Here is an 18,086-nt window from a genome sequence, read left to right as displayed (position 1 = left end):
CGAACCCACCCCCTCAAGTGGTGGTAATGCTCACCACCCCATTTATCATCGATACATGAGTTTTAATTTTGAGATTTTTGTCTATCTACTACATGAATCTCGAAATTCAAACTCGTCTAACGGTGGTAAATATGGTGTTAAGCATACAATACAACATAGTTTATGGTGGTGAGCAAAAAATCATCTCTTTTTGTTTTTTGTAGCTTGCAGACTTTTTATGCTACGTATTTTCTAAAATAAGAGATCAAAACTAATTCGTATATTCGTTCTGCATGCTACACTTCTTAATTTATTTTCTGCGAACTAACACGAAATTGTTGCTTCATTAGAGTAGGTTACCGAAACTAGATTCTCATAGCGTGGCGCTTCGAGTTAGCAAAGCGTTCTAGTAGCGCCGAAGCCCTATGTTCTATAATGCTGAGCCAAGGACGCTCTGCCTTATCTATAAAAGCAGTCCATGAGTTCTATACCAATTAGCTCCTTGGTAATGGCTTAATCTATAGATAGAAAGGCTTATGATGGGAAACTACCACGTTAGGTATTTTTCATAATGTGCACATTTGAGTTAACTTGACACAACTTGATATATATGATTTATTGATTTTAACCAAATTGACACGATTACTATTTATATGTTGAGTTTTAAGCAAGCTAAAACAGCAGAATTAGGGAATCTGGACTAAAGCAAACTGTCCAGATTATACATTTTTATCCGTATCAAAACTTAGATTTAGAAAGATGCTCGCAAATAGACAGTTTAATAACTTTACGGTTATTAATTACAAACATAATAAGCTAGGGCTATAGACATACAATAGATAATTCATAACATATGTTGTTTCGTACATAAGATTGTATTAGAATGAGTAACACTCTAAATTCAAGCACTACAAAAGGCGTAAGTAACGGAATTTCACGTGACGTTCAAAAGTAAAAATGAAATATTTTCCATTTTGAGGAGATTATCATTTTATGGTGAATCGAAATGTATAAGTTATTTTCTTGAGTAATATTCATCTCCTATCTCTAAGATGGTGACAATTTTTTTTTTTCTTCAACATACCTTAAAAGTTTTGAGTAAACTCTAAATGTTGATTAATTTTGTTTTACCAACTGAAAAATTCGTCGAGTAAAGTCCCTCTACCCGACGAGATGCGCTCCGTTTGTCATAATTTCGTCGAGCAAGACTAAATTTCTGAAGTGCTTGCAAATTGTGTTATCTATTCAAATCGAATTCCCGTGTCACCAATTAGTTCTATTTAAAACCTCAATTTTCTTATCTGAAGTAGTACATTCACAGCAATCACCAAGGTAAAAAACTGCGTCTGACTTTTGACTGCCGATTATGTACTTGATGTGCAGTTCTGGAAAGTACAGGTAAAAGCCAGTAGAGACAGAAAACCATTGACGTTTTGTTTTTTAGTAATTAATCACATAATTTCACGTTGATTTTGAACCACGTATATAAAATAAAATTATGAGAAAAAAACAAAAAAGTCCAACGTTTAGCACAGAGAGAATTGTACGCTGTCTATTCTCCATACAGAGACCAAAGAGAAATAATAATGACGATGGTGATGTCATGATCATATACAGTGGCCGATTTAAGATTTTAATTCTGGGAGGTTTTAGTGTTGCAGAGCGGGAAGAGCACAAAAAAGTCATTTTATTCACTGAGATATTCTTTAAACAATTGGCGAACTTGCTGTCAGCCATTCTATAACATACACGTCAACAAATATCGAATATTAAAATAATTTGTTGAGTGATGTTGAATGATGTTTACGCAACGTATTGAGGTATACTTAACATACATTACATCAAATATTTAATAAGTATAAAAAGATCACACCAACATTCGGAACGTCCTTTAAAAACCTTTATATGTATATTTTTCGAATTTCAAGTTATCCATGGACTACCTTGGTCCCAGTGTAATCCGTCCCCTGACCATATATGTGCAAATACAACTGCGTATTAATTATTTTTCATTTTTATATTAACTGGACCAAATGCGTGCCACATGGATCAGATAATAACTGAGAACTCTCAGAAGTAGTTGTACAGAAACCTACGTATACTGCATACGAACCTTCCTGGAAACTCCTCGATGGATCGATGACGGTTATGCTTAGCTTTCCATACTCGAACAAAATCTTGAGTAAGAGCTATCCCTTCATGAAGTTCTTGCTTGCTGTATTGGGATGACAGGCTCACATGGAGTTGCACATGAGCATACGATCGTTTTTTGTTTTTTTGTTCTATTTTGTTTTTGTTTGTATTTTACCGTCGTCATATATTACCAATTAATTTTACGTTGGATTGCTCACATTTTAATGTGTACAGAAGCGTGCATGGTTTTCATTTGTCAAGTCACATATATATAGTGCCGGTATGAGTTTTTTGAGGCAAAAAAACCCTATTTTATATATAGACAAACTTGAACCTGATTCTGCAAGTAAATTCAAACATCAAAAAAAAAAAAAAAAAAAAAAAAAAAAACCACTACTGAAAAATGCCACATTTAATAACTTGCACCCTTTACGTTGAGAGAGGGAATTGAAGATGGGTGGGCATGGAAACAAAAACCGCGCAAAACCACTCCGGCTTATAAGATAATTTGATAACTAAGATGAACGTTTATTAGTTATTCAAAACAAAACCTTATACATACATGAACTAACATAATTTTTTTAATGCCCCTCGTTTTCGGGGACCCTGAGCGGTCGCCCTAGTTGCCTTACGCCAGACCCTGTCTTACATTACGATTACACACGTGAAGGGTTCAGTTTTCTATATCAGAATAAACTGATTAGGAGGAAAGAAAGATTTTCATATCAACTATCAGGCTACTCTCTCGCTTACACGTACTTGGGTACGTTTATAGTGCGACATATGAGTCGGACCCAACTAGTTAGTAACAAGAAGAAGTGACAAAATTAGGGAAGGTAGAAAGAAATTTCGTGAGATATATATACACTATCCAAGGACAAATATCTACGTACGCCTATATATATTTGTGGCTCGAGTAGATTCTCAATTGTGCACAATATTTACTGACGAATTCCGGCGGTCCGAAGTTTGAAACTGCGCTATCAAGGGTTGGATTGTTGAAGGGTTTCTTGCTTGCTCCATGTAATTTGCTTATTTTACTGCATGTTACCATGTGTCCATAAACGTACTTATGTACGTATGCTCGTGACCCTACTCTTAAGCCCAAGCTCTGAATTTCTGGTACCAGTTGATTTCACAACTCTTAATTATAATATTTTCTTTGGAGGTTACTCAATTCATGGAGATTATTAAGCAACCAAATTTACATGTAATTAGTATTTTCTTATTCAGAAGCTGATCTCTACTATTTCTCATAGTCATTTTATTTTTAGTTTTTTAGTTTTAATTTTTGTGGTGAGATTAAGGAAAGTATAAGGGTGAAAGGAGTGGTGAAGGAGTGGTGGAGGGTTGGGAGGGAGAGGAAGAAACAAAGAAGAATAAACTAAAACATGATCTCGAAAGTATAACGATTACAATAGTTTTTTGTTTTTTATTTTCTGTGCATTTTGTCTACCTCTTCGATCATCTTTTCTCCACTCTTTATTTATAGTCTTGTGCTTCCATGATCAAGTAATTTGGTAAAAATTTCGAGGCCAAATTAATATATATATTGTAATAAATGTGGAAAAATCTAGTTTGGTCTTTTCCCTTAAGAATAAGGGTGAGTATGGATTCATTCGGTTCGATTTTTTTTTTTTTTTTAAATCGAAAATCAAACCAAGATTACTATTTGGTTTGGTTATGTTTTTGCAATCTGTAAAGTAGAAACCGAATTCGGTTTCGTTTTTCTTCAAACTTTTTTTCTTTTTCTTTATAACCTAGGAGAGAAAATGAAAAAAAAAAAATCTAGAGAATAAAGCTTTGAAAATATTTGGGCATCTCATCACATATTGGAGCTTTATCACATATTATTTGTCATCGATCACTCCTCACAGTCCAAAAACATGTCTTGCTCTCATTATGCCTTTGCTAGAATATCCAAATAATTCCCAATAGTATATTTGCCCTCCACACGATCCATGTCTGTGGAACCCTAGGACTGAGCTTTCCACGAAGTTTCCTCCATCTTTGTGGGCACGTCCGTACACATCTTTATCACGTCATTCTCTCTATAATTGCATGATTTGTTTTGTACAGGAGCTCAGCTGGGACATGCATAAGATTTATATCACACTTCCGGATTAATAACGACGGAAATGTTGTTTTGGAATGTAATGTCATGTACATGGGGTGTAGGAACTGCAATTTCCACGAACTTTCCTCTCTATCTCTATCAGGGCAGAGGTGGCTTTTGGAGTAGCGAAAGGTCTAATCGCATAATGTTATAAACACTTTTGTTTATTCACTGGACAAAAGATACATATGACTGTAAATGTTGTTTCTAAACTTGAATCAAAAGCGTAAAATTACACTTTAACATGTTTCGGAAATTTCATTTCATTAAGTGATTTCAAATGGGAAAGAGATAAATAAAAAAAGAAAAACATAAATTTAACAAATAAGAACAGAAAAGAAAAAATATGAAAAGGGAAAAATTATCTGATCCCTAGTTACTAATGTTTATTGATTGAGACCTTATTAGTTTTCAAATTTTGATTGGAGTCCTAGTATTAATGTGATAATGAATTTACATGTTTATTACATATTTTTTAAAATAAAAATTAGTAATTGATTTAGGGTTTTAATACTTACACCTCTATTAAGCTCCTAATTAATTTTCAATTCAAACATTTCCAAAATAAATAAAAAAATATTAAATTAGAATAAGTTTGTACCCATTACTTTTTTATAAAAGGATTCTCAATTTTTTAATCTTAAATGCACCCATTCATATAATTTTCAATTTTTTTAATCTTAAATGTACCCATTCTAAAATATACCAATTTGTTATATGTAAAATGTACCTTTTTTCAAATATAAAATGTACTTTTTTTTAATATAAAATGTACAAATTTTTTATATAGAAAGTACCCTATTTTTTAATATAAAATCCATTAAAAAAATTTAATCCATTTTTAAACTTATATGGGTACATTCTTTTTTCATTGATTTGAGAATGTATCTATGTCAAGTTTAATCGAAGAAATTTACTAATGTTATTAAATTTAATATCTTTTTACAATAATCTGTACACATTTTGTCGAATAGTTATCAATCTTCTCACATTCATGTTTTTCTAACAATAATCTGTACACATTTTTGGGTGTTTGTACAAAGAGGATTTTTTTTTTTTTTTCGTGTACAACGATAAACAACAAGAAGTTCACATTCAAATCCGAAAATTATGAAAGTCAACCAAATACCTCTCCTTACAGAAGGCGAGAATATCACAAAAGGAGATGTATTCAATTGACAATTTGATGAATTCTAATGGAATTATAAACTCCCATGGAGTCTATGAATTTAATAGATTCATATATGACACGCCCCGATCCTGATGTTCGAAGGACAATGGGATGGCCACGTGATGGCCAACATCCAAGGTGACGCAAGCCATTTTATGAATGCATATACTGAGCCAGGAACATGTGAAACATGCCCATAAATTTCGCGCATAACTACGCAATGTAATATTCAAATACAACCTTAACAAAATAATATAATAAGTTCAATTGCCAACAAAATAATAGTGATAATGCATGACATATTCAGATCATACTACTAATTCAGAATACAAGCGAAAGGTGTAACAGAAAATGCTACAAGAATGTCCAAGCGGAGAGCAGGACACAAAGTCACTGGTATGGGAATGCCTCCTAGCTCGGAATGCCTCGTTCCTAGGTCCTGAGGGGGCGCAAAACAAAACATGAGTGAACCAAGTTGATATATAAGTAATACTAAAACAGTTATTCATCAATGTACTAATCCCCAAAGTTTATGAAAACTTAATAGTATAATAGGTTATAGGTTTTCCGAAAACCCTAGCATGCCATATAGTGTGCTTAGTAGTGGCATTAGAATTGCCCGAAGGCCTCCATTCGCCCGTAGGCCCCTACATCACCCGATCGAAGCCATATATATATCTTTATTCGCCCATAGGCCCCTACATCACCCGACCAAAGTCATGTATAAATATCATTCGCCCGTAGTCCCCTAAAGCACCCGACCAAAGTCATATATAGATATCATTCGCCCGTAGGCACATAGTATGAGTAACCACTGAATAAGCACAATAAAAACATGAACTTAATATTTCCAATATATATGTATATATCTCAATGGAGCTCAATAGCTCAAACATCATGTCTTAAATCATATTCATAGTATATAATCATAAATCTTCCAAAGTACTTAAATCTGATAAAGCATGATATTTCAATAATCATAAATCCAATTTACTCATCAACGTTTTTGAAAACGTAATCATAAAATCATGTTTTTCATGTATGCATTTTTAATAGTAAAATCATGCATTTTGGAAAGGGTCCACTCACAGATATTCTGCAGTCGAAGAGCTGTGCAAACTAGGGAGGATGGGGATGCCACTAACAAACGTACCTAAGCACATAAAGGGAACGAAAAATTTATAAAACTATACTAAAATGATTGAATTTCAGGAAACGGACATTATAAACGGATTCAGGGCATCGAAAAACCTCAGGGGGAACATCGGGTACCCCCACGCGTCGTCACCCGCAGAGTTGGGTCGCTGGAAAGTTGGTCGGAAAAGTCATCGTCACTGCCGTGGACGGCAACAGAGCACAGCACCTCTGGTGGAGGCGCGTGTGCTCCAGACGCAGGCCAACGCGCTGACTGGAATCTGGGTTGGGCTTGGTTTCTGGGCTTGGGTTTGGGATAGTGGACTGGGTCTCTGAGTTGGGCTGGTAGCATGGCCTAAAGGTTTGGGCCGGGTAGCAGTTAGGTTTGGATCCAGGTTTTAGGGTTATCGGGTCGCGTCGATCCGGTTTCAAGCCATGGATCGACCGGTTTCTGGGCAAACCTTCAAACATTCATAACTTCTTCAATCTTTAACCAAATCAAGTGATACAGAAATGAAAGTTGTAGTTCTCAACGAGATGAAGAGAATGGTACCTTACATGATAGCTAACTCGTCGTGGATTGGCCGAAAAACGCCTAGAAAATGGCAGTGTTCACCGAAAAACTGGGGAAAACTCACTCCATGCTATTTTTGCGTTTAACAAGCTTAAACAATTTACAACAAGCCTCGATCTAACCTTAAAACACATCCCAAAGGTTTCTAGGAACTTGCCCATGTCAGAAAAGTCACAAAAGTCGTCGGAGTTCTTCGGGGAATGGTGCACCGTGACTGTCACGGTTGAAGTATCGAGTTTGGCCTGGGGTTTCGAGGTCCAACGTCCAAGCCTTGAGTCTTGGGGTTGTTGTTGTTGTGAGAGTGAACTCAGAGGACAAGAATCCCAAGTAGGTCCCCTTGGTTCGCAATTTAAGAATGCATAAGACGAAACACAAAATATTTGAAAACGTTCGACATTCGAACGTAGAATCTTCGTTATACCTTCGAATTCGAATCCGTTTGTGCCCATGCATTCGTGACGATGAGTACGAAACAAATAAATAAATTAAATTAAGACTACGCGTTTCGACGAAACGGTCAACAAAAGTCAACTCAAGGGTACAATGATAATTTCATAAATCTGATAGTATAAAATACGATAAATCGAGGATGGAGATTCACAATATAGACTCCACATGAATATTAATGAATTATTGTTTTCTAAAAATACTCTAGGCGGCAGCCTAGGCACTAGACGATAGACGTCCGATGCGATTTGGGGCAATTTGTTTACAAAAATCGGTGGGAGTTAGGCAGCCGCCTAGGCATCTCTAGATGGCTCTAGCCAGCGGCTCTAGGTGGATTGAATCTAGTCTTCTTCCATCACTCGCTCTACAACTCTCGCTGTATTGAATTCTCGTCTTCTTCCATCGGTATGAAGCTAATGATTGTTTCGAGGATTAGCCGCTAAAATGGGGTTGTTAAAATGAGGTTCCACCCTCAAGAATATAATTGGAAAATCTTACCTTAATTTTCAAAACCTCACGGTGAGGCGAAGGTGAAAATAAATAGATTGAATGATGATTTATGTACGAATTTGCAAAACTAAATAAAAACCGGGGGTCACCCACGCTTTTTGTGAAAATTTCAAATGTTTTATTTTCGTGATATATTTTCCATGAGTATTAAGGAAAACTTTATAAGGAATTACGAAGTGGTGTTATAGTTTACTGAACAATAAATGTATATTTAGTGTAAAATTTAATCAGAAAACTAAATAAATAGGTGAAAAATATTATTGTGAGGCCCAAGTCATTGTTAAAATGGGGTTACACTCTCAAGCATATCAACAGAATGTCTTACCTTAATTTTCAAAACTTCACGGTGAGGCGAAGGTGAAAATAAATTGATTGAACAATAATTTATGTACGAATTTACAAAACCGACTAAAAACCCATGTTTTTTTTTTTTTTTTTTGTCAAAAATGCAAATTTTTTATTTTTGCGAAATATTTTTTGTGAGCATTACGGAAAACTTTATAAGGCATTTAGAAGCGAATTTGCAATTTATTGATCAATAAATTTCTATTTAGTAGAATATTTAAGCCAAAAACTAAATATTTTTGCGAAATATTTAAAATATACTTGTGAGGCTCCAAACATTGTCAAATGGGTTTCTACCCTCAAGAATCCCAACGGAAAGTCTTACCTTAATTTTCAAAACTTCATGGTGAGGCGAAGGTGTGAATAAATAGATTGAACAATTATTTAAGTACGACTGGGCGAGGATCGGTAGCATGGTACTGCTCATTCCCTATTCCAATTTATTTCTTTATTTTCTGCTTTTTTGCTTTTGCCATTGAGTTTTTCTTCATACGTTACTTTATTTGAGTAACCAATATTAAATTCAAATATCTTGAAATTTAGGTTTTAAATTGTTGATTCCAATGTTTAAATATGAATTATAATAGATTTTTCACGGAAAAATATATTTTGAAGAACATGAGTATGATAATTTGTTGTTATGGTAAGAGAAACATTAGCAAAAATAAATAAAAGACTATAAAAAAAATTAAAAAGGAAAAATCGCTACGAAACTAGCAATTTACGATTTATTGAGTAACAAGTGTATATTTAGTAGAATATTTAAGCCGAAAAGTAAAAACATAAGTGAAAAATATAGAGACGTTAAAATAGTGTATATTTTTAATTTTTTAAATTAGAGATGTTAAAATCATCTGTATGTGGGGCTTAAACAAAAAATAGCAAGATTTTGTTTTGTTAAATACTCTTTCACCCTCTTTTGGTTGACAAAGAGGGTTCTATTAATATGTAGTTTAGATTTAGATAAAAGAAAAATTAACAAAAAAAAAAAAGGTTTAAATATCTTTAAATTTAGGTTTTAAATTGTTGATTACAAGTGTTTAAACATGAATTATAATAGCTTGCGGTAGTGGTGAGAGAAATAAAAGAAAAATTAACAAAAATGTACAAAAATAATTCAAATTCTTGCAGGTGCCAGAAAGTCACGTGTGACTCGCACTCTCAAGAATTTGAATCATGTTTGTACATTTTTATTAATTTTTATGTTATTTCTCTTACCACTTCAACAAACTATCATATTCATGTTCTTCAAAATATATTTTTCTATGGGTAAAGCCCGACTCATTTTCTAAGCATCCGAAAGTTTGCCTCGTTCTGCGTACGCAGTGCCCGCCTTGTCTTGTGTGCTTGGGTTTGCCTCATTCTGTATGTGAGGTGTCTGCATCGTTTTCTATGCCAGAAGCCCACCCTTTTTTGGATCTACAGAGCCCGTGTCGTTTTGGCATGCACGGAGCCCACCTCATTTTTCATGCATAAAGTTTGCCTCAATTTGTGCGACGTATCCCACCTCATTTCTATGTGCGAGCTTGCTTGTCTTGCTTACCAAAATCCCATCCTATTTTGTGTGAGTGGAGTTCGCTTCGTCTTGTGTGCTTGGGTTTGCCTTGTTCTGCATGTGAGGTGTCTGCATCGTTTTACATGCTAGAAGCCCACCCCTTTTTGGATCTACGGAGCCTGCGTCATTTTGGCATGCATAGAGCCTGCCTCGTTTTTTGTGCGCAAAGCTTGCCTTGATTTGTGCAACATATCCCTCCTCATTTCCATGCCCAAGCTCACCTCGTTTTGCTTGCCAAAAGCCCGTCCTATTTTATGTGAGCAGAGTTTGTCTTGTTTTGTGTGCCATGGTTCGCTTCATTTTGCGTGCGTTGAGTCTGCCTAACACCTATGTTTTTTGACAAAAATGCAAATTTTTTTTTTTCACAAAATATTTTTCCTAAGCATTAAGCTAAACATTTTTATGGAATTCGGAAGCAGTTTTACAATTTGTTGAGCAACAAATGTATGTTTAGTAGAATATTTGAGCCAAAAACTAGAAAAATAGGTGAAAACTATAGTAGTGAGGCCAAGAACATTGTCAAATGGGGTTCTACACTCAAGAATCTCTACGGAAAGTCTCACCTTAATTTTCAAAACTTCACAGTGAGGCAAAGGTGAAAATAAATAGATTGAATAGTGATTTATGTTTCCGTGAGCAATGAAGAAAACTTTATAATGCATTTTGAAGCAAGTTAACGATTTATTGAGTTTAGTAAAATATTTAAGCCGAAAAGTAAAAAAAATAAGTGAAAAATATAGAGACGTTAAAATAATGTATTTTTTTATTTTTTTATTTTTTAAACTAGAGATGTTAAAATCATTTGTACGTGGGGCTTAAACAAAAAATAGCAAGATTTTGTTTTGTTAAATTGTCTTTCACCTTCTTTTGGTTGACAAATAGTGTTCTATTAATATGTAGTTTAGACTTAGATAAAAGAAAAATTAACAAAAAAAAAAAAAAAAAAAAGCTTCAAATATCTTTAAATTTAGGAAAAATATATTTTGAAGAACATGAATATGATAGTTTGTGGTAGTTGGTAAGAAAAATAAAATAAAAAAAATTAACCAAAATGTACAAAAATAATTCAAATTCTTGCAAGTGTTAGAAAGTCAAGCATGATTTTGTGGCAGCCAGAAAGTCACCCCTCAAGAATTTGAATCATGTTTGTACATTTTTGTTAATTTTTCTTTTATTTCTCTTACCACTTCAACAACAATCATATTCATGTTCTTCAAAATATATTTTTCTATGTGATGAGCCCGACTCGTTTTCTGAGCACCCAAAAGTTCGCCTCGTTCTACGTGCACAGATCCTGCCTTGTCTTATGTGTCTAGTTCGCCTCGTTCTGCATGTAAGGTGTCTGCATCCTTTTACGTGCCAGAAGCCCGCTTCTTTTGGGTCCACGGAGCTCGCATTGTTTTGGCGTGCACGGAGCCTGCCTTGTTTTTCGTGCACGGAGCTCAACTCGTTTTGCGTGCTAGAAGCCTGCCCATTTTGTGTGAGCGAAGCCTGCCTTGTTTTGCGTGCCATGATTCGCCTTATTATGTGAGTTGAGTTCGCCTTGTTTTGCATGCGTCGAGCCCACCTAACACCTATGTTTTTTGACAAAAATGCAAATTTTTATTTTCACAAAATATTTTTCCTGCGCATTAAGTTGGACTTTTTTAAGGACTTCGAAAGCAGTTTTATAGTTTATTAAGCAATAAATATAAGTAATGAGGCTTGAACATTGTCAAATGGGGTTCTACACTCAAGAATCTCGATGAAAGTCTCACCTTAATTTTCAAAACTTCACAGTGAGATGAATGTGAAAATAAAGCAATTAAACGGTGATTTATATACGAATTTGCAAAACCGACTAAAAACCTTGAGTGTTAACTCACTTTTTTTTTTTGTCAAAAGTGCAAATTTTTTATTTTCTCGAAATATTTTCTGTGAGCATTACGGAAAACTTTACAAGGCATTTGGAAGCAAATTAACGATTTATTGAGCAACAAATGTATATTTTGTAAAATATTTATGTGTAAAACTCTGGCTGGTCTATTTCTTGATATTCAGAACATTTGATGTGTCTAATTGTCCTAATTGTCATACAAATTAAACATTGTACTTTATTTTCTTTATCTGGAAAATAAGTGCCTGAGAACATGTCCGACTTAAAGCCTGAATACTTTTAAAAAATAAATAGATTGAATGATGATTTACGTACGAATTTGCAAAAACGACTAAAAGGCGTGAATGTAAGTCATTTTGACTCATGTTGAGTGTGGTGTCTGAAATTGCTACTCGTAATGTGAACAAATATGAAACTAAAATGGTTACTCATACAATCATCCGTTCCCAACGGTTATGTTACATCAAGGGCGGTTCCAGAGATCCAGTTTCCATGGGTGCAAAGGATTAACACGATTACAAGACCAAACCAATTTGTAACACAAGAAGTCAAATAAAGGAATATTACATACAAAAGGGGGAAAAGCAAACGGGGGTGGCAGCAGCGGAACACTGAACTTGCCACTCCCCCTGCACTAACACAACGCAAACTCAGATGATATTCGCCTAATCCTCCAAAACCTTTCAACAGTAGATCAAACCTAGGCATACGCATCCGAACGTTAAAGCCACTCCGAAAAGAGATTATAGAACCGGGAATTCCAACAGCTACAAGTGAGTGCATGCTGTTCCAGAGAAAACGTAAATTACGAGGAAAGTTGGAACCTGCCGCTAGGTTTTTTTCTTCTCCATCCCTGAAATTTTAAACCGAAAATACTTTACTCTTGGAAGCCCGTGGAAAAGACTAATAAACCGAAGAAAAAAAAGAATATACAGTTAGAAAACGTACAAAAGCAGCATAGTACACAAACGTCAGTCCTGCCAGGACAATAAATGCAATTTGGAACACATTGTACCTGTAATGCAAATACCAAAGTGTATAACCATATCAGTAGAACATACATGCATGTCTAATTAGAATGAATCCTATCAAAGAGAACAACTCACTTGTACAGATATCTAATTCCACGAAGAGATTCCAAGGTGTGACCAAATATTTCTTGTGCTGCGGTTGCTTGAGCATAGTATGCAAACGCCGTGGAGCAGAACTGAATTACACTGAAACAGTGGAAACCAACAATAATTACGATTGTAATTCTAGAAATCTTCAAAAACTTACGGAACCATGAACATGCAGTCTTCATCCAATAGGTAAATGAGGAACACAAAGATACAAACCTGATGGAGCTAAGTAGTATAAGTCCCACATTAAATAAAAATGAATTCATTAGAGTAGCACCCCACCTGAAACGAGTAAATTAAATTTATGAGCAACCAAGCCTTCTGGTGATAAAACAATGGAGGTGTAAACAAACATTATTGAATAAGTAGGGCCAGAAACAGAAACATCATTACTTCATCGGATGAATTGTGATGAAAACTAATTTCAGCCCAAGCATCATCGCCCCAGCAATGACTGCAAGCAGAAGGTAGAAGCAGAAGAATGCAAACGCAACAGTACCTAAAAGACCTGATGAAGAACATAAGCAGATCAAACTCATATTCATTCAGAAAAAACTATAAAACGTAGAGCAAGAAAAATGTATTCTGACAGTACCCCAAACATCATCCAGCTTGATGAAAACTTCGTTCAAGAAAGGAGAAAGAGGAGGGCTAATCAATAGATATATGACGATATGAGCAATCCAAGCTACTGAAACAATCAATCTGAAAAACAAAGGCACAACACAAGGTTTCAGTCTGAATAAATCATCACAGAGTCATTAAAGAAAGTGTGACACACAAGAAAACAAGAGCTATGGTAGTATATGCTATGACAAAAATCATGAATGATACCACGTCATAGCCTTAAAGAGAATAAAGTATTCCTAATTGCCCAAGCTATATAAATGTTACCGCATAATCAAGCTATATGGGTACACATCACTGCCTACAGTGAGCACCAACAAAAATCGTAGTGGAATGCATACATTATACTTATAAGTTACAACAAAATGCTTAAATTTCTCTTCCACAAACATAATCTTTCCTCTTCCTTTTCTGAGACTTTCTGCACTAAAATATCCATCCCATCTCAATCTTCTCAGGAAGCAAGAGCTATTTAAATCATTGAGCATATAGAGTTTACAATAAATAAACGGACAACATCAGCACTCACCCTAAGATTCCCAACACAAGTTTTGCCAAGTACCCAAGAACTGTCATAGCCCAAGTAGTCTCAGCCTGAAATGAGGCAGGAAGATTAGAATAGAAGAGAGCTTATATATGGAACGTACAACAAGTCACATGTGAATGCCCCTTACTTTCTCTCCTTGAGGATACACCTCTTCTAAAAGTTTTACATCTTCTTCTAATTGAAGCAACTCCTGCAAGGTTAAGCAAGCAAAACTTTTGATGAGATGGTTAAGTCGTCAAACAAAACTGAAAAAAAAGACCGCTGATGCCTAACTGTGCAATAAAAATTCACTTGCAAAATTTAATTATACCTTCTCTACTGCCTTTACATTTTTACGCCATTTTCTACCCTTAGAGCCGCCTCTTTCTTCTTGATGAAGCGCATCAGCTGCTTTCTTCAACTCTTTTGCTTTCTTGCCCAGTTCAGTAGCTTCCTAGATTATAACAAGAGAAACTACCCCATAAGCAATCACAATGATCTTCATCATCTTAACCTTTACACTTGATAGAAAATAAAGTGGTACCTTGATATACTGTGACCGAGTAATAACAGCCTTTGGACGCCGAATGAATGAAAATATGAGTCCCAGCGGTAGACAAGCAATGCCAATACCACCGAATATCTGGATGATATAGAACATTGGAAATTAATTATATTTTATACTAAATAAAAGAAGGATAGGAAAATACGATGTCTGTATAATATCTTTGTTGACTATACACACACGCATAAAAATTTAACATATTCCACACAGAGACATACATAATATGCATATACTATATCCATATGTAGTATCTTGCAAAGGAAAAGAGGCAATCAACTCCTGTTTGGGGTGGGTCATGTTGCTCCCCTGGACCATAGCCAACTTATCCAACACATAGTTCTCAAGATTAAAACAAAAGAAGCTGATCTCTTCTCATCATTTACATTCATTTATCTAATAAAGGGTAAAGACTCCCCAGTTATCACATGCATATTCAATAACAACACAAATATGTGAAGATTTCTGGTAATGAACTTACAGTAAAAAGCACGGATCCAACAATGGTAGCAAGAGCAACGACATATTCTGGAAAGGTAGTACGCATTGTCCATGTTTTCTCTGACGTATCACTTGCAAGATATGCAGAGCACTGTAAGGACAAGAGAAGCAGGACAGAAGGAAAACCAATATGAGTAAGGGGACAGAGTTGACTCAATAATAGCCCAATCAAACACATGTGACAAGCTCATACCGCCTTTGCGCCGTTTATGCATTCATTACTGCTAGAAAATTGAAATGAACTGGGAAAGGAAGTTGTGGAAGAAGAGAGGTGCCTAACAGTAAAGTCCACCTTCCCAACTAGCCCTGATAAACAATCAAAGAGTAAACACATGATACACAGAGTGTTCTAACAAAACATGTACAACAAAAATCAAAATGTAACCAAACAAATGCTCAAATTCGTAAAGCACAGTTGTCGAATAAAGAACAATTCTTTCAATGCAAAGATAAAACGTTCAGATGAAAACAACAAGTGAAGGGAACTAACCGTATAAGATTCCGAGCACGAGAGCGCAGACAACGGCGGTCACCGCAACCCACAACAACGCGCTTCCAATCCGTTTTCCAACACTCCTGAACACAAAAACACAAACCCAATTCACAAATCAACAATGTCAAGCTATTCACACACAAACATCTAACCCGCATTAACGAAAAATGATAACTTTGACAAAAAACCCTAGAAGTACCTACTTGTCCTGGTCTCCTTCGTAGTAGAACATAGCGAAGGGGATGATGAAGAACACGAGCACGGCGTCAAGGATATAGATTGCGAGCCACAGATCCTTCATCGGAAGAGTGAGATTGCACGCGCCATTATAAATCGCGTGGCGACACGCCTGGCGGTTGGCCACGTCGGCCGGCAGCATGAGTATTGAAATAGCGGCGACGGAGAGCCCCAAAACGACGACGAATTTGGGGAAGTAGGCCTGGTTCTTGTCGTCGGGGTGCTGGTAATTGACGAGCAGGTAGACATTGAAGACGAAGACGATGATGCAGAGGATAATAGCGACGATGACGAGCGCGAGGTTGAAATCGCCCATCACGGCGGCGTCGTTTCAGCTGCTCTCGATCCGAAACGAATCGAATCGGAGAGATCGAGAAGGGGAATCAGGAATTAGGGTTAGGGATTTGAAATTGCGCGTTCGATTGATCGCAGATCTCTGTCGCTAGTTCGAAAGGAAGCAGAGAGGGGAAAGGGTGAGGGTCGGTTCCGGGGAGGTGGTTTGTTGGGGAAGGAGAGTAGGTTAGGTCCGTTTTGACGTTGGAGTGAGAATTACGGTTCTGTCCTTGAAGAGGTCGTTAGTTACGGTGTGGGAAGGGTGGCGAGGAAGGGCGTTCGGGGGTTTTACTGTAAAATGAGGAGGGGCGTCCGTGGCAAACAACAAACAAACAGGCTGTCGCACTTCGAGGCGAGAGGCCGGTTCGAGACATGTAAATAATCGCTCGAAAGCTCCGCGGCGAGGAAAGCGTGTGACGTCTTCACTTAACGCGAGAGTGTTTAAACAAAAAATGTGGGACCATCTTTATTTTGTTTTAATTTAGGGTTAATTCAGATTTGCTCCCTAAACTCCTTCAACTCCTTCATTTTTTTTCCTTCTACTTTATTTCATCCCGAATTTGATCTCATTGTAAAAGTTGACAGAATAGCATATGACCAAAAAGCATAGCCGTTGAGGGATGTGAATTTATGCGTTCGAGTTTCATAGATCTTTGTCACTGATTCTAACTTTGATAATACAATTTGTAATATCGAACAAAGACTATCGTTACAAAAGTTGATAGAATAGCGTATGACCATATTTTACAGGACATCTTGATAACATCAGCACTTTTTGCTCACCATCCTCAAATAGTAATAATGTTCATCACCTTATTTATCACCGTTAAATGAGTTTGAATTTTGAGATTTACATCTATCTACTACACGAATCTCAAATTCAAACTCATCTAAAGGAGATAAATGATACAACATCGCTTATGATGGTGAGCAAAATACTCTCAAATGTGTGACGTCTTCACTAAACGCAAGAGAGTGTTTAAACAAAAAAGAAGGGACCATCTTTACTTTGTTTTAGTTTAGGGTTAATTTCATATTTGCTCCTTAAATTCTTTCGACGCTTTCATTTTGTCCTTCTAATTTATTTCATCCCAAGACGATTCTAACTTTTGATAATTTGGTTATTAATGTCAAACAACGATTGTCATCTCAAAAGTTGATACAATAGCAATTGACCATATTTTGTAGTACATCTTGAATTCTCGATAACTCACCTACTAGACCAGAACCAACTTTTTTCTTCCCATGTTCGCCCAATTTGAATATAAATAATTTGTATGAGAAAAGATCTCTCCTCTCTTCTTGAAAACACGAACAGAGATAAGAAACTCTAGTGCCTCCCTCAACACCCCCACCCCCCAACCCTTCCGGGCCTCGTCCCCCCACCCCAAACCCCCAAACAACCCACAAAAACCCTTTTTTCTCCTCTTACCTTTTCTTCTTCCATTTTTCTCTTATTTCAATTTTCTTTAGAGCTTTGTTTCGGTTTTCTTTGAGCTTTGGTCTTAATATTTCCTCTGAGCTCGTCTCAAATTTAGGATTCATGCCCCTTCCTCAGCGTTCATCACTCTTTTTCCACCCTCCCTCTCTTCTAGGCGTGCCTTTGCAAACTCAAACCTCCATCTCCCCCCACATTTTCCTTCTACATCACTTCCTCATAATCCATCTCCACCCCATCATGTGCTCTGATCTGCGTGCTCCAAATAAAAAATGGATGCCAAATCCATCTCCCTTGCTCACTTCCCCTCCATAGACCGGCCTTCCGGAATCCCCTCGAGGCCAAGTGTTCTGTGGCTTTGGCCAAAGTAAGAGTAGTTTACATACCCCTTTAGCCTCACCTTTTATC

The 18,086-nt window shown here is 36.2% G+C and overlaps 1 protein-coding gene across 1 annotated transcript; it reads right to left on the bottom strand.

Moving 5' to 3' along the window:
- Nucleotides 1-12,240: 12,240 nt before the first annotated feature.
- Nucleotides 12,241-16,654, bottom strand: LOC137744821 (LIMR family protein At5g01460). Its single transcript, XM_068484626.1, has 14 exons — nucleotides 15,874-16,654; nucleotides 15,668-15,753; nucleotides 15,371-15,483; nucleotides 15,158-15,268; nucleotides 14,659-14,757; nucleotides 14,446-14,568; nucleotides 14,263-14,325; nucleotides 14,118-14,182; nucleotides 13,557-13,666; nucleotides 13,355-13,469; nucleotides 13,178-13,243; nucleotides 12,947-13,057; nucleotides 12,789-12,855; nucleotides 12,241-12,693 (listed from the first exon to the last, which is right to left on the bottom strand). Exons 1-14 carry the CDS (start codon nucleotides 16,221-16,223, stop codon nucleotides 12,646-12,648), a joined length of 1,527 nt encoding a protein of 508 aa, XP_068340727.1. The 5' UTR covers nucleotides 16,224-16,654; the 3' UTR covers nucleotides 12,241-12,645.
- Nucleotides 16,655-18,086: the final 1,432 nt, after the last annotated feature.

Source organism: Pyrus communis, chromosome 9 (assembly GCF_963583255.1).
Source record: "Pyrus communis chromosome 9, drPyrComm1.1, whole genome shotgun sequence".
In the NCBI taxonomy this organism is placed as follows: domain Eukaryota; kingdom Viridiplantae; phylum Streptophyta; class Magnoliopsida; order Rosales; family Rosaceae; genus Pyrus; species Pyrus communis.
The sequence above is the reverse complement of the archived record's forward strand: the minus strand, read 5'-3'. Positions and strand labels throughout refer to the sequence as shown.